The sequence below is a fragment of the Mesocricetus auratus genome, unplaced genomic scaffold (genome assembly GCF_017639785.1).
Source record: "Mesocricetus auratus isolate SY011 unplaced genomic scaffold, BCM_Maur_2.0 Super-Scaffold_100003, whole genome shotgun sequence".
NCBI lineage: Eukaryota > Metazoa > Chordata > Mammalia > Rodentia > Cricetidae > Mesocricetus > Mesocricetus auratus.
In genome coordinates, this window is record NW_024429188.1 from 78,631,000 (window position 1) to 78,654,414 (window position 23,415).

At 40.0% G+C, this 23,415-nt stretch overlaps 1 protein-coding gene across 1 annotated transcript in view; it reads right to left on the bottom strand.

Moving 5' to 3' along the window:
* The window catches only part of Gucy2f (guanylate cyclase 2F, retinal), a 93,140-nt gene extending 70,302 nt beyond the window's left edge, over positions 1-22,838 (bottom strand). Inside the window, exons 1-2 of the mRNA XM_013122304.1 lie at positions 22,109-22,838; positions 13,070-13,371 (exon numbers count right to left, since the gene is read on the bottom strand). Of these exons, the coding sequence (XP_012977758.1) occupies positions 13,070-13,371; positions 22,109-22,838 (1,032 nt within the window). The remainder of the gene's footprint in view (positions 1-13,069; positions 13,372-22,108) is intronic.
* Positions 22,839-23,415: the final 577 nt, after the last annotated feature.

A 23,415-nucleotide genomic window follows, 5' to 3' on the forward strand; every position in this document is an offset into this window, starting at 1 on the left:
CAACACGATTCCTCTAAAATCAGGAACAAGACAAGGCTGTCCATTCTCTCCATACCTCTTCAGTATTATACTTTAAGTTCTAGCTAGAGCAATAAGACAACAAAAAGAGATCAAGGGGATACAAATTGGAAAAGAAGAGGCCAAATATTCACTATTTGCAGATGATATGATACTTTACATAAGTGACCCAAAAAATTCTATCAGGGAACTCCTACAGCTGATAAACACTTTCAGCAACATAGCAGAATACAAGATTAACTCAAAAAAATCAGTAGCCCTACTATATACAGATGATAAATGGGCTAAGAAAGAAATCAGAGAAACATCATCCTTTACAACTGCCACAAACAACATAAAATATCTTGGGCTAATGCTAACCAAACTAGTGAAAGACCCATATCACAAGAACTTTGAGTCTTTAAAGAAAGACATTAAAGAACACACCAGAAAATGGAAAGATATCCCATGCTCTTGGATAGGTAGGATCAACATAGTAAAAATGATAGTCTTCACAAAAGCAATCTACAGATTCAATGCAATCCCCATCAAAATTCCAGCACAATTCTTCACAGACCTTGAAAGAACAATTCTCAACTTTACATAGAAAAACAAAAGACCCCGGATAGCTAAAACAACCCTGTACAATAAGGGAACTTCCGGAGGCATCACTATCCCTGACTTTAAACTCTATTACAGAGCTATAGTCCTGAAAACAGCTTGGTATTGGCACAAAAATAGACAGATAGACCAATGGAATCAAATTGAAAGCCCTGATATGGACCCACACACCTATGAACACCAGATTTTTGACAAAGGAGCTAAAATTATACAATGGAATAAAAGAAAGCATCTTCAACAAATGGTGCTGGCATAACTGGATGCTGCCATGTAGAAGACTGCAGATAGATCCATGTCTATCACCATACACAAAACTTAAGTCCAAATGGATCAAAACCTCAGCATAAATCCAGCCACACTGATCCTCTTAGAAAAGGAAGTAGGTGGTATCCTCAAACAAATTAGTACAGGAGAACACTTCCTGTAAATAACACCAGTAGCACAGACACTGAAATAAACTATTAATAAATGGGACATCCTGAAACTGAGAAGCTTCTGTAAGGCAAATGACACAAGACAAAATTCTATCATTCAAAAAGACAAAATGGCAGTCCACAGAATGGAAAAAGATATTCACCAACCCCTTATCTCACAGAGGGCTGGTTTCCAAAATACGCAAAGAACTCAAGAAGCTAAACCCCAAAACACCAAATGATCCAATTAAAATGTGAGGTACAGAACTAAATACAGAATTTTCAATAGAGGAATCTAAAATGGCTGAAAGACACATAGAAAGTGTTCAACATCCTTAACAATCAAGAAAATGCACATCAAAAAACTCTGAGATACCATCTTGCTCCTGTCAGAATTGCTAAAGTAAAAACACCAATGACAGTTTATGCTGGAGAGGATGTGCAGAAAGGGAAACACTCCTCCACTGCTGCTGGGAATGCAAACTCGCACAGCCGCTTTTGAAATGAGTATGGCAGTTCCTCAGAAAAATGAGAATCAGTCTACCACAAGATCCAGGAATTCCACTCTTCAGCATATACCCAAAAGATGCACATTCATACAACAAGGACATCTGTTCCACTCTGTTCTTAGCAGCATTATTTGTAATAGCCAGAAACTGGAAGCAACCTAGATGTCTTTCAACTGAAGAATGGATAGAGAAGATGTGGTACATTTACGCAATGGAGTACTACTCAGCGGGGGAAAAACAGTGGAATCTTGAAGTTCGCAAGCAAATAGATGGAACTAGAAGAAACCATCCTGAGTGAGGTAACCCAGTCACAAAAAGACAAACATGATATGTACTCACTAACAAATGGACTTTAGACCTACAGCAAAGGATTACCAGTCTACAATCCACACCTTAAGAGAAGCTAGGAAACAAGGAGGACCCTAAGAGAGACATACATGGTCCCCCAGAGAAGGAGAAAAGGACAGATCTCCTGAGCTAATTGGGATCATGGGGGAGGGAGAGGGAGTTAAGAGAAAGAGAAAGGGAGAAGAGGAGGGGAGAGGAAAATATGAGGGAGGAGGAAGATTGAGTCAGGGTTAGAATAGAGGAGAGCAAGAAAAGAGATACCATAATAGAGGGAGTCATTATAAGTTTAAAAAGAAATCTGGCACTAGTGAGATTTTCAGAGCTCTACCAGGATGACCCCAACTGACAATCTAAGCAATATTGGAGAGGCTACCTTAAATGCCCTTCCTCAGTAATGAGATTGATGACTACTTTATATGCCATCCTAGAGCCTTCATCCAGTAGCTGAAGGAAGCAGAAGCAGACACCCACAGCTAAGCACTGAGCTGAACTCCTGAAATCTAGTTGCAAAAAGTAAGAACTGATGAGCAAAGGGGTCAAGGCCAGGCTAGAGAAACCCACAGAAACAGTTGACCTGAACAAGGGGGAGCTCATGGCCCCTAGACTGATAGCTGGGGAACCAGCATAGGACTGATTCAGACCCCCTGAACGTGGTTGTCAGTTAGGAGGCCTGGGCAATCTATGAGTCTTCTGGTAATGGATCAGTATTTATCACTAGTATATGAATGGACTTTGGGAGCCCATTCAACATAGAGGGATACTGTCTCAGCCTAGACACAAGGGGAAGTGTCTAGGCCCTGCTCCAAATAATATGACAGACTTTGAAGATCCTCCATGTAAGGCCTCTCCTTTCCAGGGGCGCAGAAAGGGGATGCAATAGGGGCCAGTGGTGGGGGGACAGGAGAGAAGGGGAGGGGGAGGGAACTGGGATTGACATGTAAAACAAGCTTGTTTCTAATTAAAATAAAAATACAATAAAACGAATATCAGAGTACAATAAAAAAGGAGAATCCAGGCCTCAAAACCTAGTTTCAGGGGTCTATTTTGTGCCCAAGTATATATATATAGTGATAATCCTTGTTCAGTCATTCTGAGACCACATTAGGAAGCTTGTCAGTGGTCTCCCATCCCTAAATCTCTCTATTCTGATTCACTGTTATCTTTTCACGGATCCTTGTGAAATCTTACATCCTCCTACATCCAAGGAAAAGAATCCAATAAACATGTTCAGATAAAAATGTTTGTCTCTTGGTTATGTTAGTGTCCTTTAATAAATAATGAGCACTAGCTATTAGCTAAGTGTAATAAAGCACAGTGTGTCTGATGTGTGGTTCCATGGTCAAGTCTTGGGTGGAATCCCAAGTCTGTCACTTGTCTTGACCTTCAGGAAACTGCTATGTGCTTTCATTTCCTTACACATAAAATATAGATGTTAGTGTGGGTTGGCTTGGGGATTCAATGGGGTCATTTATGTAAACCACTTAGTATAGAGTAAACACTGAATACACAATGCACACTATTTTTTGTATTTATGAAGAGGAGCTCCTGTCCCTGACAACATCATGTTTGTGCCCCTTGTTCCAGTCTTAAATTTGTGAGCAGTTGTAGCCTCAGTGTCCCCAATGTTATAACCATTCCTTTTTATTTGGATAAAGATCTATTTATATTTTGTTTTCCATTATATCCCCTGAAGAGCTCCTGAGTCATAGTAATAATGATAACTACTTTGTTAATAATAACATTTATTGAGGGATGACTAGGTGCCAGGCAAATTAATGAGTGTTCACTCATTTGTTTCTCACAATTCTGGGAGGGAGTACCATTATTACTATGTGCCATTTCAAATAAAGAGAAGATACAGAATTTAAGCATATTCAAGGTAGCCTTTTTGAAGCTTTTAACCAATGCTGTATGTCGGAGCTTACTAAATACTTGTTGACTTAATTACAGAGCTGTAGTAAGCAACACAAAGGAATATCCTATGTGCCCTTTTGTAAATTCCTTGTCCTTCATGTTTTGTCCATAGATAGCTTCCTGGTATAGGGAGAAGAAGGAACAAAAGCATTAGTGTTTCATAATTAGCATTATCAAAGACCTCTGCAAATCTGAGCCAGAGACCATGAAGACAGAAGGTGTTTGTAGGAGTGGTAACTGATTTTGCAGAATGGAGGTCAATCTAACTTAAGCATCTTCAGAGGGAGGTATTGTAAAGCAGCTATGCTTTCTCAGAATACTAGGAAGGAATAGTAGTTAGAGGATCTAAGCACTATGCCGGTGGAGGTGAGGGTGAGCATTAATGAGAAAAAAGACTTTGGATATCTGAGGGAGGAAGACCTAGATATCTCCCTCTCCTGACACCCACTGAGTAGAGAAAAGCATCTGAAAAAAAAACGAGAAATGCATTATGTTAATTCACAGCAGCTCCAGAAACAAAACAATGAAAACAAAGCAACCTGGAATTGAGATGGGGCACAAAAAATAGTGATGAAATTGAAGTATTCATGAGACTGACAGTGAGCCTCTCAGATTTTTTCACCCAAATTTGTGCCCAGATTCTGACAGTCAAGATCATGCAGTCTCTTCTCTGAAGACAGTCCCCGACCCAGGGGTCAAAATGTAACAGATAGCAACCAAAACCAAACAAACAAACGGAATAAAATTCAACAACAGGTGGCTATCCAACTGCTTTCTGCAGAAGCCCACTTTCAAATCTGTTGTTTCCTTCTTAACTATAAGCAGATACTCAGATTGCCAGATAGCCAAGTAATGCTTCTGACAGTAAAGACAATGATCAAAACAAAGAAACATGAAAAATAAGGAACTAAGGGAAAAAAACAGAAGTGAGCTTCAAAGAAACTATGTTATTTTCAAATAAATAAGAGCTCTCCGTGTCCTTGAGTTCCATATTCACAAACTCATATCTCAAAAAATGCAAAGCACGCATTTGCATACATATAAATATGTATGCATGTATTTTTATGTCTATATACTTGAGAAGAATGTGTACATACTTGAAACTTTCTCTGTTATTTCCCATATAATATTGTATTTAACACATATGGCACTTGTATTAGAAATCATAAATCATCTAATGCTAATTCAGAGCATGTGGGAGAATAAGCATAGGCTACCTATAAATTCTATATCATTTTATGTATGGCTTTGTGTGGGGAGCCGCCCCCACATTTTCCGTTACAAGATGGCGCTGACACCCGTTGTCAGTTGGAGTAAACAACCTTGGTGCGCACGTGCCTGCTACTTTTCTATCCCTTACTCTCTGCCTCTCCCGTGGCGTCATATGGGCTGACGAGCAGGAGCCAGTCAGGAGATGACACGTCCGAGGCGGGGACTGCTGAGCTATATAAGGGTTGGGCTTTTCACTCCCCGGGTCTCCGCTCTGTAAGCTTATGCTCTCCCTCTCAAGACGCATTAAAGCTGTTCTGCAGAAGGATCCTAAGTGTGCCGCGTCGTTCTTGCTGGCGAGACGGTAGCGCGGGACATCTGGTGCCGAAACCCAGGAACTTGAGACCTCATCATCGTCAGCACCATCGGAGACCCCTTGGATTCAAGGAGGATTCAGAACTGCAGGTAACTACGCTCGGAGAGAATGAAGAAAATCCCTTTTGGGTCCCAGAATGGCTCACCAGAACCGTTATGGAGCAAAAGGATGGCGAGACATATGAATTTGAGTTGACCTGTCCTTCACGGAGAGATTGTCTTTGTGGATTTCTTCAGCTGTTTCATATTTCAAAGAATGGGTGGGGGTGGGATTGTTTGGAGCAGTCCTATGCTGCGGAATAGTGTTTATTCTCTGGCTGGTCTGCAAGCTCAGAACCCAAAACAAAAGAGATAAGGTGGTCATAGCACAAGCACTGACTGCGCTCGAGCAAGGGGCGTCAACCGATATCTGGTTGACTATGCTTAAGCAATAGGCTGCCGACTGAACAGCTCCTGCACACCCGGAACTTAGGTTCATTGCACAGGGTAGAGTGTTTAGTCTGGCCTCCCAAGAGGGGTGTTGAGCAAAGGCATCGCACAGAGAGTCATTTTCCTCTGAGAGACATGTTGTCCTGCATAAGGGTTACCTGCTGTATTTTTTCCCTTTTCCCAGAAAAAGGCAGAGGACAGGTCGGAAGCATCCCGGATTTTGATGAATCTAGGGATAGGTTTCGTACACGTCTCACTAATTTTGTTCTTTGGGAAGTTCAACCACTGTCTCTACCCTCTAATGTCCTGGGAGAGCCTGTTTGCTATTAAAACAAAAAGGGGGAGATGTGGGGAGCCGCCCCCACATTTTCCGTTACAAGATGGCGCTGACACCCGTTGTCAGTTGGAGTAAACAACCTTGGTGCGCACGTGCCTGCTACTTTTCTATCCCTTACTCTCTGCCTCTCCCGTGGCGTCATATGGGCTGACGAGCAGGAGCCAGTCAGGAGATGACACGTCCGAGGCGGGGACTGCTGAGCTATATAAGGGTTGGGCTTTTCACTCCCCGGGTCTCCGCTCTGTAAGCTTATGCTCTCCCTCTCAAGACGCATTAAAGCTGTTCTGCAGAAGGATCCTAAGTGTGCCGCGTCGTTCTTGCTGGCGAGACGGTAGCGCGGGACAGCTTTGATATCTAGGGAAGATTCTGAAATCACTAAATACTTAAGGACAAATGTAGTTTGTCCTTGATAAAACAGGACACCAATAAAACAGAACTGGACTCTTAGAAATTAAAAATGTTGTAACTAGGCATTTAAAAATAGAATTGATAAAAGACTAAGAGCACACAGTTGATAAATTCAATAAAGTAAACTAAATCAAAGATATGGGACTTATAAGAGAATAATAAACCTATTCAAAGATCAGTTCAGCATACAGAGAAAGCAGACACAATGTTTACACTAACTATACTTGGACCTCCATATTTATTTCAGCACTATTCAGAATAGGCAGACTATGAAAGCAATCCAGATGCATTCATCTCAGAGATGAATGGATAAAGAAAAGGAAGTGTATGAAACACTCACCAGTTAAAGAGAAAAATTTGTCATTTGCAGCAATACGAACTGGAAAATCTCACTTTATGTAAAATAAGCCAGAAATACACATACCATGTGTCCTCAATAAATTAAGAAAAATAATAAGTCAATTTGTAAGAATACAGTACAGGGATCTCTAGAGAAAGGGAAGTACAAAAGAGAGGGACAAATAAGAGGGACATTTAGGAACAGGGAAAAAATGTTAGGGGAATGGTGGGGGGAAGTGTGGATGGACACCATGCACGCTTGATGGACGGGATGTGTATATAGAAATACTAACTTGAATTCTATTAATTTTCAAATTATGCATTAATAATTATAATAAAAGTAGAACTAAAAGCTAATCACTGAAATCTTATTTATTCATTTATTATTTTTTGTTTGTTTTATTTGTTTGTTTTAGACAGGATCTCACGTATCTCAGGCTGATCTCAAACTCTCTATATAAGCAAGAATAACTTTAAAGTTCTGATCCTCCTGCCTCTACCTCCTAGAGTGCTGAGATTACTGGAAAGCAGGACTGGGGGCTGCCTGCACACTAGATAAGGATTCTACCCACTGAGCTACATCCCAGATTCCCCGTCACTTATTTAAATAAAAGACTTTAATTAATATAAAAGAAGCTCAATCTAGAAAATCTTACCTATCCAATTGTCTTCCTAGAGATTATTAGGACAGAATTATTGAAAATAATATCAAATAAATAATATAAGGAAATGTTCCAGGAAGAATAGGCTTCTAGATCCAAAGGGTCTACCAAAGGAAAATTGTAAGATGTGTTAAAGACTCATACATCATCATATTCTATAGCATCAGAAATAAAGATAAATAGAGCTAAAGAGTTAGCTCAGTGATAGAGTGGTAACTTAGCAAGTGTGGGGCCCTAAATTCAATCACCAGTAACTCCCCACCCCCATGAAAAGAAAGTAAACTTAAAATGAAGTGATTTTTCACCAATATTGATACTGTAACGATAGACTAAAAAATTCCCCAACATGCAAAAATTTACCATACATGCCCTTTTCAGAGGCTAGTAGGAGACACGCTCAACAAAAATAAATGAGAGAACAAATCAAGATAAATGGGAGTTATGAGAGTTATGAAATGTAGTGAATCCAGTACAGAAGAGAGGAAATAGGAATTTGTAAGGTGAAAATGGAGATTTCAGACAAATGGTTGTGTGGCACTCTTAGAAGGCGTAGATGGGACTAGAAAGGCAAAGAGCCTTAAGAAAAACAACGTTGATAAGGGATTTTATGGGTTTTACCATGTATAAAATTGTTTTAAGAGGATTTTAAAGTCTTATCAGAAAGCGTGGAATGACTTAGAGATGCAAATGAAAGTAGTTTATTTTGTGTATGAGGTAAATTTTGCTAATACTGTTGCAACATATATCCAACATAAACTTTTGATTTCTGCAATATCATCCTTGAATGATACTGAGATGGATACTATATTTAAAAATCCTGCTGGGTATAGTAGCCACTAATAGAAAGAAGTAAGAAAATCAGGAGTCCACAGCCATCTGCTTTGGCTACGTAAAATATTCAAGTTATGCCTGGAATTCATGAGACCCTGTGAAAAAGAGAGAGATACTTGTATTTAACTAAAAGCTGTTAGGTGTGACATTAGCATATCGAGGATTGGAAGCAGGATAAGAAAGAGCAAAAAGTTAGCAGTGCTCCTCAAATAATGTTCAAAACTGAATAATCAAAATATACCAATACCAGTATGGTAGTTGGAATAATATGGGAGTAGGAGATGGCTTGACAGTTAAGAAAGCATACTTGGAATTCAGAGAACAAGCACCCATGTCAGGTAGCCAGTAACTCCAGCCCAAGGGGCCCAACTCCCTCTTCTGAACTGTGTGGATCTGTACTCACAAGCACATACATGCACACACACACACACACACACACACACACACACACACACATATATATATATATACATAGAGAGAGAGAAAATGTATGCAAGAATAAAGACCCTAAATCACAGGATAGTGAATACTTCTAATGAAGATGGAACCTTAAGGACAGCTTTTTTTGTTTCTATAAACATTTCAGCACTTCCTGACTTTGAAATATAGCTGTAGTCATCTCTTTTTTAGTTTATTTGCCTGGTTTTAGTCTTTACATTTTGCCTTTTAAACAAGGCAAGAAATATTAAGTATATTTTAAACGTTTGCTATAGGCAATGAAGCTTATGTAGAGAAATTTCAGTTCCATTGAAAGTTTCTAGGCAAAAGAATAATATACTCACATTTTAAAGGTATGTTTATTTGACTTATGTGTGTGTGTGTCAGTCTGCATGAGTAAATGTGTGTCACATGCATGTAGGATCTCACAGAGGCCCAAAAAGGCACCATATTCCATTGAGCTGGAGTCATAGATGGTTGTGAGCTCTATGTGGGTTCTGGGAAACAATCCCAGGTCCTCTGCAAGAGCAGCAATGCTCTTATCTACTAAGCCATTTCTCCCACCTCTACAACCCTACTTTTTAATCAGTTATATTATTTTAAGTATGACTTATGTCTAATCCACTTGCTAATCCAGAACACATTTGTTCTCTCATTTATTTTCTCTCTGTGTTTATGTAAGCCTCATGTAGGCAGGAATTCGTAATATGCTAATAAATGTTTAACAGTGATTCTATAGATACAACAAAAGCTTCATTTGTAGTGTTTTCAAGTTCTAGTCATGTAAATGTTCTTTCCATGACTGATTTCAAGCTACCAAAATAATGTCACTAAACACCAAATTGGTAAAAGTTGCACCTGTTTGGCTTTGATGAACTGGCCACAACATGCCACTGAGGGACACTTCAGGGCTTTTTCCCTGTTTTCTCTCTCTGCACTAAATCACAGTGCTTAGCACATGGTGAGTGCTCAATAAACAGCAGTTTGCCTCTTTATTGAAAAGGAATAAACAACATAAGCCCAGAGACACACCAATACTGAGTGAATGCAATAATTTAGTCTGAGAACAATATTTAAAAGTCTCAAAGTCAAATAATGTTGACCATTGGAAATGCTGAAAGACCTTCTGATAATAATCAGAAAACTTTGAGAGAATGAGAAGCTGTATAAAGGCTTTGTTCTTTGGGACTAAAAAGGTTTCACTGTATATCTGTACTACAATTTCTTTACGCATTCATCTGTTGATGGATATATTAGCAGATTTCATAAGAGGGACAAAGGGGATGAATGAGAGAGGGAAAGATAGGAAAGAACAAGTTAGAGGATAATTATATACTTGCATTAAAGAACCTTATGGAGCCTGATAAGACAACGTTTTAAAAATAAAATTTTTAAAATGAAAAAAGCTTTTAAAAATTAAAACAAAGCAAATATAGATAGCTGAAGTTAGACTGTAAGATGATGCTGGGTCACCGTCAATCAATCCTGTCATGCTAACCTCAATGGAGAAAAGAAGACAGCAGGGAGTCAAGCATCAGTGTATACATGCTACTTTGTCTAATCACCACGATAATCTAGGGACATAGGCCTCTCCATTTTACAGATAGAGAAATTAAGAGTCATAAGCTCTAAGCAACTCTCCCAAGACAGTTAAGGATGGAATATAGCTTTTATGATTTTATTTTTGCTTACTTTTAAATGACACATTAAAATACAAAATTATACATGCTTGTGGGATACCCAGTGATGGCTTTACAACTATTTACCTTCTACAATGCCTTAAACATTGTAGCATTTATCATATAACTAACATAAATAAGACATCATTCATATAATCTGTCATTTAATAGTGATATTTTTAAAGAATCCTTTCTTCTACCTTTAAAAAAAACATACTACAGCATGTGATCTACAGTCATCCTATTATGCAGTTTCTTACTCGTATTAAATTGTAACTAAGTCCTCAATGATAGCTAGGGTTCAGACCCAAGTTTACCTAACTCCTCACTATAGTCTCTTCCTGCTATACCAGCTGCCTTCACAAATACCTTTTAGAAGAGTATTTTTAATGGGGGTTTTGTTTATCAGAGACATGAAGCTAATTATCTCATCTCCTATCATTCTTTGCATTCTTTGGTTATATAGGTTTAGCCTATGTACTTGAAAAGTGGGAGTAGAAATACATCAAAGCAGGCTTTTTAGAAAAATAAGCGCTGTACTCTGTTGTAGCTATTTCCTTGTCTAAAGCAGAGTGCAGGCTGCCTAGCAACCAAGATAATGGCGTCTTTTTTTCCATTAATTATCTTATGTTTTGCACAAGCTCAAAGAAATTGAATCAAATGCATAGAGTACAAGGTCTGAGTTTTTTATAACAATATATGTGTTCCTATATATTCACACCACATCACACCACACACACACACACACACACACACACACACACACACACCTGTTCTCTCAATCCAATGACTAAAGGAGAATGATGGCTTCTCAGACTATATTTATATGATGCTGTATCATTGGCTTCAAAGGTACAAAAATTAACAGCTTGATCATTTTTGTATAACTACAACACAAAATTACTAGTCTGAACAGCTCCCTTAGCAATTTAAGGGAGTCTTGTAATTCCTGACTACATTCAACAGTTGTTTTCAGGTGTGCATGTCTCCTAAAATAGAGCTTTCAAATAGACATATCTGCAGAATAATCAAGTACTGTCGGTATTTTTGTGAGTCAGTTTTCTTACAAGAAAAACAATCTGAGAAATCTTTGCTATCAAGGCAGAGCATCATATGTAATCCTAAATATCATCTGAATCACTTGTTCATAGAAAAACAATCAATAGCACAAAGCTGGATTAACAGCATACCATTGGGGAATGTGAGAATTAGACACAAGCTCCCCTCTCTCTTGCTAATTGAATTTCAGTTTTGTTAGTATTCTGCTGGCAACTATAAACTATATCACAGAGTTCTAATTTCTCTCTCCAGATTATTGATTCAGGTATTGGCAAGGGCCACAATCGTGACAAAGAAGGTATGGGGGAAGTCTACATGAGTAACTTCCAAGGAATATTTTCTCAGTCTTGAACAGAGATACAAGAAAGGAACATTGTTATTTAGCTTTTCTGAATATCTATACATGTGTATAATGTCTGGAACTGTGGCAGTCATTTGGGGATCATAAAGAGAACCAGTTGATGATGTGACTTGCAAAGTGATAACAATGAAAAACTGGATGACATTTATTGATTTGCTGGATTGATCACCACTAGAGATCTCTGTTTCATATTTTGCAAAATAACAGTTATTTAGGACAACACATGTTGAATCCTCTGTTATTTATGATGAGAATCAATAGCACTAATATACTATGCTAAATAAATTCTAGAACTTTGAAATTTAGCCATACGTCATTCTAACTACTGTCTGTGTCTAACTTCCAACCTAGAGAAATTACCACATGAGCTGGAAGTGGATACAGATAACTGGTAACATTTGGGAAGTAGAAGCAAGAGGATTGAAAGTTCAAGACCAGCATCTGCCATAATGAGACCTTGTACAGAAAGACAGAGAGACAGAGATAGGGGCACAGGGAGGGAGAAACCAGGAAGAGAGGAAGGAAGGAAAGAAGGAGGGGGCGAGGGAGGGAGCTGCCATGTATATTTCTCTAACATAAATAGCTCCTTTGCTTTCCTGTCTTCCTCTCATTCTTCTGTTTTTGCTCTCCACCCACTTCTCTACTTTCTTCCCCTTCCACTCCTTTTTATTTCTCCAGGCTTTAAGTGACCTTAACTTTAGCTTTAATATATATCTCGGATTCTACTTTTAACCTAAATAGAACCTGCTCAATTTATGTAATGGTCCTTGTGTGTGTGTTTTCAGGGTTGACAACTGATTGGTGTCCTTCCAGGGAAGATCACCTCTCCTGCTCCCAAGCTTCCCACAATTGCTTATAGTCACAGCCCACTTTCTTGTCTTGTTGGTAAATTGGTTCCAAACTTGGCTCACAAGAAAGACTTCTATTTTATTAGCTCCCCTTCAACAGCCCCAGCATATGGTAAAATATGTTTTTGTTTCTAGTTCCCAGAGAGAAGAGAACGCCGGCAGAAATGGGGAAATGTTGGAAGTTATTCATCTGACAGGGACTTCTCAGAATACGTGGTAAGGGGGAAGAAGCCATTTGTTTTCCCATTTTTTTATGTTCTCATCTTATGACAACTTGTGAGTCTGTACTTACTTGGTGTGAATCCAGCTTCTCAGGAATTTCTCCACTGGCTGTTGCTTCCGTATAGGCTTCATAGAAGGTCTTTTCATGGGACTCCACTGTAATAGTCAACACAGCATCATAGGCTTCCCGCAGCTTTTGATTGTTCCTCAGGACTTGGTAGGGGGTATGCTTATAAGGTAAACTGTAGAGCAGCACGTCATAGGGGACAAAGACGTAAGTTCCATCAGTCATTTTCAGCTCATGAGCCAATTCCAAGAAGTGTGTCTGAGTCTCTCCCCCAATCAAGGCTGAATGCATACACAGGATGATTACTGAAACCAGGGGGAAAAGTTATGGTAGTAAAGCACAGCATCAGAAACCAAACAGGAGAAAGAAAGAAATGTGCTCTAACCCATCATTTAGAAATGACTTCTTTTCTATGCCCACAGGATGAGCAAGATACTGAGGGTTAAGGCTGAGTTATGTATGGGAACTCTTAACTTGTGTATAGAGGCTAGAAAGATATGTCTACAGGCTGCAGAGCCTAGTCCTAGACAGGAAAAATAGTATAGGTTGGGGACAGAAAACTAAGAGGCTCTGAGGTTGAAAGGTTTATTGAGTTTATATCCTGATGGCACTACATATTAGCTGTGTACTTCTGGGCAAATGACTTATCCTCGCTGTGCCTTCAGATGTCAATACTTCATGAAGAGGTAATAATAGTTTAAGAAAATTCATAAGATAGGTCTAGTATCTACTCTTGTATCTAAGAAGGACAGATTGGGAGAGAGGTCCATAGACACTATTGTGTTTTGCTGTCCACTCATTACAAACATGCATTCCAGCATATTTTGACTAATGTTCCTGGCTCTTACCAAAGCCATTATAGACAATGAATAGCACTAACACATGCTCATCCATAAATGCTACTAATATTGTGGATGATAGGTTCAATTTTTTCCAGTCTAACTTCCCTATAATTGGAATTACTTTGCACTCAATTTAATTCTTCCTAGACTTATGAAACTATGTTGTTTGGCAAGGCTATGCTAGAATAGACTGGATTAGAGGGTACCACGGTTGAAGAATGGCAGCTAGATCATGAGACAGAAGTCTTATATCCAATTTTGTCCTTGGCATGCTAAATGAGTTTAGTTTAAGCCCACTTGTGCTTCAGTGCCCACATCTTTAAAATGCAGATTCCAATGCATTTCACAGGTACATTGAGTAGTCTAATTAGATAATGCCTGGCAAGTATTCTGAGCTCCTTGAAGAAAAGCAAAAGTCCTATCACCACTGGTAAATATTAATTATACATGCTTCTTTGGAACTTTAATCTCAGGAACTAAGTGTGCTTAACTACAGTCAATGACTGGTCTTTGGCTTTACCGTATTGCTTCAAGTGTTTTCAAAAGCTTTCTTTACACTTTCTAAATACTCCTGGAAAGTTTTGCTTTGGAACTAGAGCTGCCACCTCACAATTATAAGCCACTCGGTAACTTTTAAGGTGGATTCTTTTATGTATTGCGGTGGCAGGTGTCAAGACAGGGTTTCTCTGTGTATCTCTGGCTATCCTGGAACTGTCTCTATAGACCAGGCTGGTCTCAAACTCAGAAATCTGCCTGCCTCTGCCTCCTGAATGCTGGGAGTAAAGATCTACACCACCATTGCTGACTTAAGATGGATATTAAAGATACACACAAACAACCCACATACAATTCAGCCAAACTTGAGTTTTTAAATGACCACTAGTTCCAGGAAAATAATAAATACATTAAGAGGGTCTATGTGCATTCTAATGTTCTGACCTTCCTTTGAATGTTCTAAGGAGATCTTTGGAGCTGTCCCATGAGCCACTCAAAGAATTCAATTTCAGTTGTTGATAATCACACACTGTATAATGGGAAAATGTGGTGCCAGAGAGGTTTGACAAGACAAAGCTGGGCTTAGGAAAAGTTAAAACTGTCTGTTTGACTATACCATCAAACAAGAATTCATTTGATCCAAGCAATCAAGATCTTTTGGGGGGGACAGGGTAAGCTAAACCATGTGCTTTAGTTAGTGGCTAGTTCATCAGTATTCTTGGCAAGTAAGAGTTGGAATTTCTCCTGTAAATGCAATGATAAACTAACTTGATCAATGTTACCAAACACAGTTTCATTTAATTCCCTTAAGGGATATTGAAATTACTGCATGGAAAATATTAAACAGAATGAAGAACTTTGTGTTTGTTAAAATACAAATATTCCAGTGCATACAGTGAGAGCTATTATGATGTGCCATCCATACACACACTTCAGGACTGACACACTCACTCCCCTAGCTGCTGGGCATGTTAGTATGTAATAGCTAATGCCTTACCGATAATTAACCTCAGCTGAAGAGAGCCACCTCTCACAAGGTCACATGCCTTTAGCAGTGAACTGAAGCTGGTGGGGTTGAGTCACACTGTGCCTATAGTTACATTTTCCAGACATCCTTAAGCCAGTAAACAACATGCTATTAGCTTGAAATTGGCCACAGTGAAGGTGATTTATGCTTATGGAAATCATAAAACTACAAATCAGGGCTTTCTCATTCCTGGGAAGACACTTGCTAAAACAATTATTAACACACTAAACCCTTTCTTTGAGTCAGCCTATACTTAATGAGCAGTCTATAGAGAGGTAGAAAGCCCCAGACTCTGTTCCAATTCTAGTTGTCCCAGTTCCAGAGCACCCCTTAGGGATTGGATGAGGCCTTTGTTTTTCATTCTTTCCCCCCTAATTCTCTGGCTTTCTCTTTCTCACGAGTGTTAGACTTGAAAACAATCACCAATAAGCTTCATGTACTCAAAGTTACATCTAACACCAACTTCAAGCCACCACTATACCCTAAGCTGGCTTCTATCATGACACCCATAGTATTTATTGCCTTAATTTGTATATAACAGCTTCTTCTATGAAACTGTGAACTTCTTAGGGTCAGAGACTGTGTCCTATTTGTCTTTGCATTTTGATACACACACACACACACACAGAGAGAGAGTTATTAAGATGGATGCTTGCATACTAGCAAATTCCTGGGAGAAGAGAGTCTGCATTCATGTATTTTTAAAGGGTTTCATGACATGTGAGAGACATGAACATACTTGCATTAATAAGAAAGCAGAGAAGAACAATTTTAAGTTATAGTCTTGGGTAAGTAGACACTAGCAAGCTTATATTTAATACCAAGTGCCATTATCTTACCCCTCAATCTGAATCTCTTATTTTTTCTCGTTGGCACATATAAATGACATTTTTTTAAAAAACAGTCCAAATTTCCAAAACTAGAAAGACCATTTAAGAATATCTGGCCCAACCTTTCTCTCTCATTTTTAGATGAAAATATGGAAACCTTGAGAGGCAAATGATCTCAGGCCTCTATTTTTGCAAGGCAAGAACTTGTCATTGAGCACAATTAAAGTGGAAAGCATAAACACTGAATTCAAACAACAGCATCTTAATTTAATAGATTGAGTGCTGCATGCACAGGGATTTATGGACGCATCTGTTCTACGAGATGGTTTTCACTAAATAGCTTTTATTATCTCAAAATTACATTCATTAAAATGGGATTTGACCTCTAAGTTGTTGTCAGGAAAGGATTAGTACACAGAAAACTTAAATCCTAGGCAAGGTCTAGGTCAACAGGTGGTCACCAAGTAATATTAATTTGTAAGTTTCCATCTTGATTGGTAGCAGTCAAGCCCTTCTATAGCCAAAACAAGGACCAGAAAACATCCCTTCCAAAGAACATATCTTACAAGAATGATACAAGCACTTTCTCTAGTATGTGTGTACTCCATTTGAGTTGCTTAGCAGTCATGTCTTCAGACTGGAGTGTTGCCTATGGTAAGCTATGTAGGACCCTCTCTCCCCTTCAGTATTTCTAGAAAGGAATATCAGGAAAGTCAGTCCCTGAGTTCCTCAACCCTTCCTTCTCTTCCTATACAGAAAGTCTCTTTCAGCTATTTCCTTGAGATAGATGACTTGTAGTCTTCAAAGGACAAAACTTTCAGACACTGTTCTGCATGCCTATGATCCCAGAACTAGGGAGAAGTGGGCAGGGTAAAATCAATGAAGTGTTATAGTGCATGACCAACCTGGACTATAACAACTTCAAGGTTAGCCTGAAATATACACGAAGGTCTAAAAACAAACAGATCCAGCAGATTTCACTTTCTCTCAGATACACTGACTATAGAATCCTCTGTGGAGAAAACTGGGGTCTAGTTTGACACCTTGTGAGATGGGAATGATTCCACAACCTAGGAACCATACTCATGTTTGGGAGCCCCCAACGAACAGAAGCCCCCATTCTTCTGCCCTCCACCTGCATTTTAGATGTTTGTGTGCCTTTTTCTTCCCCTGACATTCATTTTAGCCTATTTCAGTTTAATGATTTGCTAAGGCTGAAGGGAAGACAGACAACAGGAGGAAAGAGACATAGAGGACGTAGACTTAGTGAAGGAAGTTTAGATGTTTAGAAGTTTCCACTACTGCTGGTCTTCAATGATTTGAAGTGCATCTGCTAATAAAGGCAAGTGGTCTTCTCACCATTTATATTCATGTACATTTACATTTATCTATAGGAAATTGTATACCAAAATCCCTAATGGAACTAATATCATTTACCATAGTAGTGTCAATATCACTGTTATTAGTGTTGGAAACAGGGCTTAAAACTGTTACATCTGGGGACATTGAAAATCATTTCATCAGTGGAACTTAGAATTATGACAGAATAACAGAAACAGAAAGAACACAGACTCTCCAATGTGTGTATTTTAGGAGGAAATCTCAAGCAGAGAGGAAGCAGTAAAGTCCTTTCACAGGTCAGTTATCAAGGTATAGTCCGAGGGCAAGAAGGGTGAGCATCACTTGGGAACTTCCTAGAAATACATATTCTGGACTGCACCCCAGCTTCTCTGAATCAGAAACTTTGAAGAACTCAGAAAAGTATGTGAAGAAGCTCTTCTGGAAATTCTGATGCTCACTTAGATTTGAGAGCCACCATGTCAGATAAACCTGAAGACATATATCTCAGCTCTCCCATTCACTGGCTGTATAACACCTTGCTGCCTCAGAGGTCTTACCCATAAAGATGGAAAATAGTAATCAGCATTATGTTCTAGGGGCACTGAAAGAATTGAATGAAACAGTCCACGTAAAGTCCTTTCAAAATGCCTATGATATAATAAATTCTCAATAAATAGTAGGAATTATCAGTTATTCTTTTATGTACAAGCTTGTAATCGATGGAAAGAAGCTGGTCAGGCCCTGGCTATACCGATAGAAACTGTATCTAATTGGAGGAGAGCAACAGAGGGCCATTTTGACTGCCACAATAAAGCACTTCCAATTTGGAAAGATTTAAAGGAAACCCCAAACGGTGGACAACCAGGTAAACTCCAATTGAAAGGATTTAAAGTAAGAAGACAGGAGGGATTGAAACAGTCATTGGAAAAGTCCTCTGAAAGGCTAGAGGTAAGGCCTCCTGCTGGCCTTTGTAGGACTAAGAAAAGGAACCCCTCCTGGGTGGACACAATCCCTCAGGTGCTTTGCCTGGCCTGTGAATGCTCCTTTGTGCCAAAGGACAAAAACCTCCAGCAGGGCTCATGGTTGGAGCAGCAGGGAGTGGATGGAAGTTGGACCCCCATATCCACTCTGCTAGGTTCCCAGGCACAGGGCAAAACCAACATAATCCCACACAGTATTGCTGACTGCAAATTGAAGTCTTTGTCTTTGATTAATACCTCCACTTGGCTTTGTTAGAAATAAAGATAATTGGCAATCACTTCCAAGATTTAAAAGAAATGAGTCGATAACCTAAAAAGGCTGAATCCCCTACTCTGAGGCTTTATTGTCCCTATCGCTTGGTGTTAACAATGTCTACACCTATCCACTTGCTCTTGTGAGCCTCACAGATACTGTAAACTTTGAAGAAGGAAAACAACAAAAACAAAACACCTAACTCCTGGAGAATACTGTCAAGCAAAATAGTCAATGAGTCAATACCTTATAAACTGTAGAACGCTGCTTATGTGTAAGCTAGAACAAATTATGTTTCTTTTGTTGTCTCTGTGACCCAACATCTTAATAAGGGCTCTGCTGTTTCCTCTTCCAAAAGTCTGTAGCTATATTATTGTTGCTTTAATGTTTAATTGACCATTGCCTTGGTACTGTGAAAACATGATTCAGATTTGTTTCTGAGAAAGACACTTCCTCTAACTCTAATGAAGCATCAGTAATATGGCCTAATTGGAGACATTAATTTATAAGAAACAGAAGAGGCATATGGACCAGAGCCTGCTCTTCTCTTCCGTACATTCCTATTATCACCACCAGCGCCACCACCCCCTACCACTGTCACATAGAAGTGCCATCACTGTTACTATGGCTCAAGCTTCCAATATTAGCAAATCTCTTTGAAGGAAGGGAACCCTCTTTCCACTGTATTCTGTGTTACAAGGCATTCTTTTATGAGAAACTCAGTACTATTGAGTTACTTTACCATCCTGTAGAGAACCTCCATCTTGGGTTACAATGTTTCAAGCTCTTGCTTTCACAACCTAACAAGACCTCTTTGAAACAACCCATAGGTCTATTTTCTTTAACACTCACTGCTCTTCTGAATTCCTACTGCTATAGATCACCTACTGGTTGCCAAGACTCAAATCCCAACACTTGATTGTACCAGTTAGGGGAACCACAGATGCCTTTGCTCACTCTACACAGAGATACATGAAATCACACTCAGTCTACAGCCCAACTTACAACTCAATTTCTCAGTTTCCATACCCAATCACACTATAACTCATGTCAGTGAGGCCCTGGTACATCTCATCTGGGTTTGCTTACATTTGTCCAAAACAGAGAAAAATAATCCTGGAGCATAGAGATTTATCTTTACCCTCGACATTGTCTCTTTCAGAGTCCTCCTCCTCCTCCACCTGCTACTGCCATCCCTGTTATATAGGGGCTTTCATTGCTCCTTGAACAGTCTCTGTGGGGCTCCTCCTCATTCTCAAAATTCCCAACCCTTTAGTGGGATGATTGAAATCATCATCAAACAGATGTTAGGACTAAACAAAGATTAAGGCAAAGATGACTGGTCATTTCAAATGAGGAACATTTATTTGCATTCTATTAACTTAAAGGCAGTGATTCTGACGTCTGGTTGTGCTTTAGACATACTTTTGGTAGGGGCCCCACCACAAGCTAATTCAATCCAAGTAGCTGGGGTAGATTCAGTCATTTTTTAAAAATGCCCAGGTAATTCTAGTGATCGGCTTATGCAAGATCCCTTGAAAAAAAGATAGGCTTCCAATGGCAGGACAATAAAAGGCATGTTTGCTACCTCTCTACCTCAAAGGAATTGGTGGTAGTGAACATGCAATACTAATTCCTCTCAGTTTGATGACAAATGAGCCACAGGGCCTGGATTTATTTAACATTTCATGATCAGGACCAAGTATCAGTCTAGTATTTACAACGAGTGGGACATGATACACTCATGGGATATAAACTCATGAGACACAGGGCTTCATGAAGCTCTGTAACATTTTATGAAGTCCTGACCCTGTATATGTTGTTTTGTATCTAGCATGGTTCCTCTCTGGAAATGATTTTCTACCTTTAAAAACAAGTCTGTGCTCGGCAAGCACTACACTACATTCTGTTATGATGTAATCAGAGCCACACTGACTGATGCTTACAGACTGTAGGACTACTGGAGCTCCTGCAACTAAAACCTCTGGCCTTCATCATCCCGCAACAATCATAATTAAGGTCCAATAGTGAAGACCCTTGAAATTGAAAACAGATTCTGGTTATAAACCAGGCCTAAGATGGACCATTCTCCAGAAAGCCTGTTGTTATGTTAAGGAAATGAATGCAAACCAGGACTAATCCTGGAAGCAATCCTTTTGACAAGTGGTTTCTGAGCTACAGGTCCTAAAGTGATGAAGTGGCTGCATTTTGACAATGGGCATTGTTCCCATATATCACTGCCATGTCCAGAGAAAGGTTAAGGGGAGATTTCTCTTTTAAAAACCGGACAAAGCAGATGTAGAAGAAAATATCAAAACCAAGTGTCAAAAATGTAAGGAAAGAAACCTGTGGTTCTAGGAACCAGGAAGGTTCCCTGCCCAAATCAATTCAAAGCCTGTTGGTAATTGCAGCTTCAGTGAGTCATGTCCTCTGTGGCATACTTTGCTTACTTCCTGTGCAAGAACCATTTCTAAGCACAAAGCTTCCCTTGAACTGAGAGGCATATTAACACAAAGAATGCTAACACAAAACATGCTTTGCTATGTTTCACCCATCAACTAAGTGCCCTCCATACCTGCATGCTGCAGGGAGAAGAATCCCACTTCAGGAGGAAGGGGAGAGAAGGACTTTAGCACTCGGGAAAAGTTAGGTTCTAAGTGAAATGTGATGGCAATACGGTACTGGGCACCTATGAAGAGACAACTCAGAAGAGAGTCAGAAATACATCTCCGTTCCATGATTTAAAAAAAAATAGACAAAAATGGAACCACAGGAGCACATTATTGTGGTTAGTCTAAAACTGCTATGGTCCTCAGGACAAAGACAGGGTGTAGCTACAGTGCTTTTTTTTCTGAGACAAGGTTTATCTGTGTAGGTTTGGAGCTGTCCTGGAACTCGCTCTGTAGACCAGGCTGGCCTTGAACTCACAGAGATCCTCCTACCTCTGGTTCCCTCCAGAGTGCTGGGATTAAGGGCGAGCACCACCACCACCCGGCTAGCTACAGTACTCTTGACGTCATTCTTCTACACCAGGTGCTACAATCAGGTGCTGGCACCCAAGTGCACCTGATCATGCATTCTTGAAATCCTTATTAAGTCCCTAAGATTGGTTCTGTTGAAGCCTCATTCTTGGGGCCTGAGTCTCCATGAAAAAAGGCAGGCACACAAAAAGTTAGGGAAAGACATGCTAGTCTAGGGTATGAAGGCAGAAAACCTTTTAGAGACTGTCATGTTTAAACCACATTTAAACCTCAGCCAGGGAGCAAGCACTCACTGCGAATTCTGTCCGCCTGGCGAATGTGCTGGAGAGCTTTCTGGATGCTTTGGCTGTCTTGTCCTGTGGTCAGGACGACCCCTACAGGTAAGCCGTGGCTCTGAAGAGCACTTGAGACTCGATTGGCTGTATGCAGCCAAATGTCTTCATCTGAGGAAATGACCCCAGCATGAGCCCACTGGAAATACTTCATGACAGTTACAAGCACCCGGATAGGAGAAGGGAGTGTCCGAGAAAAGGTCGGGTAGCTATGTTTGTTATCTAACTCATGATTCACACAAGCCCAAGAGAAAATCCCTTTGTCCCAGCTGTTTCCCAGGAGTGAGGCTGCCTCACAGTAGCCGGGGTTGGCAGGTCCAATAAATCCCGAGGCCATCTGCTGGTGGGAAATGAAACTGGAGAGGGCCTTTGAAGTCTGGCAGTCTTCATCAAGAATCACATATTCGAATGAGTAACTCCTGTCAAATGACACATCCCGACTGATTCGTTCAATGGCTAAACGAGCAGCAACCTTAGGCAGGGCCTTGGAGAAGAATGGATCACATGTCCAGGGGCCTATGACCCCTATCTTGTAGGGGACTGCTTGTACCCACCGTATGAGAGACAATAGGGCCAGGAGGCACACATACTGCAGGAACCTGCAGGATGCAAGGCCATGGTGTCTCGACAGGTTGCTGGATATGGCAAACCAGGACAGAAGGCGAGAAAAGGGCCAGGGTCCGAGGAACATAGCCTTGCTGTCTCCCAGCAAGCTAATGACGAGATACTGGAGGATTACTCTGCCCTCTGGAGATGTACAGTAGTGTTTCCGAGTGCCTGGCAACCAGAGGGAAAAGTTCTTTACACAATTTCTGAAGCCTCTGGGGAAAATCATTTACGAAACAATGTAGTTTCCCAAGTTGAAATGTTTCTTTCTCTACCCCAACCAAAACTTTTCCTCATCCTGTCCTCCTTGTCTCAGCAGCTGGCATCTTCTTCATCCACTGTCCACTCACTTACTTCAGTCAAAAACTGTAATTATGGAGGCTCCTTGTCTGCTGTCTCCACATTCGGTCAGTCACCAAGGTCAGTTGACTCAAATTTAATAATAACTACCCACCTCACAATATTGTGACAATTATAACAGGTAACGCAAGGAAAATGCTTATAACATGACCTTGGTAATAATTAGAGTTATATTTGGTGGTGGCATGTAGTGGCGGTGGTGGCACCCGCCTTTCATCCCAGTGTTTGTGAGGCTGAGACAGACAGATCTCTGAGAGTTCCAGGCCAGCCTGGTCTACAAAGTGAGTTCCAGGATAGCCAGG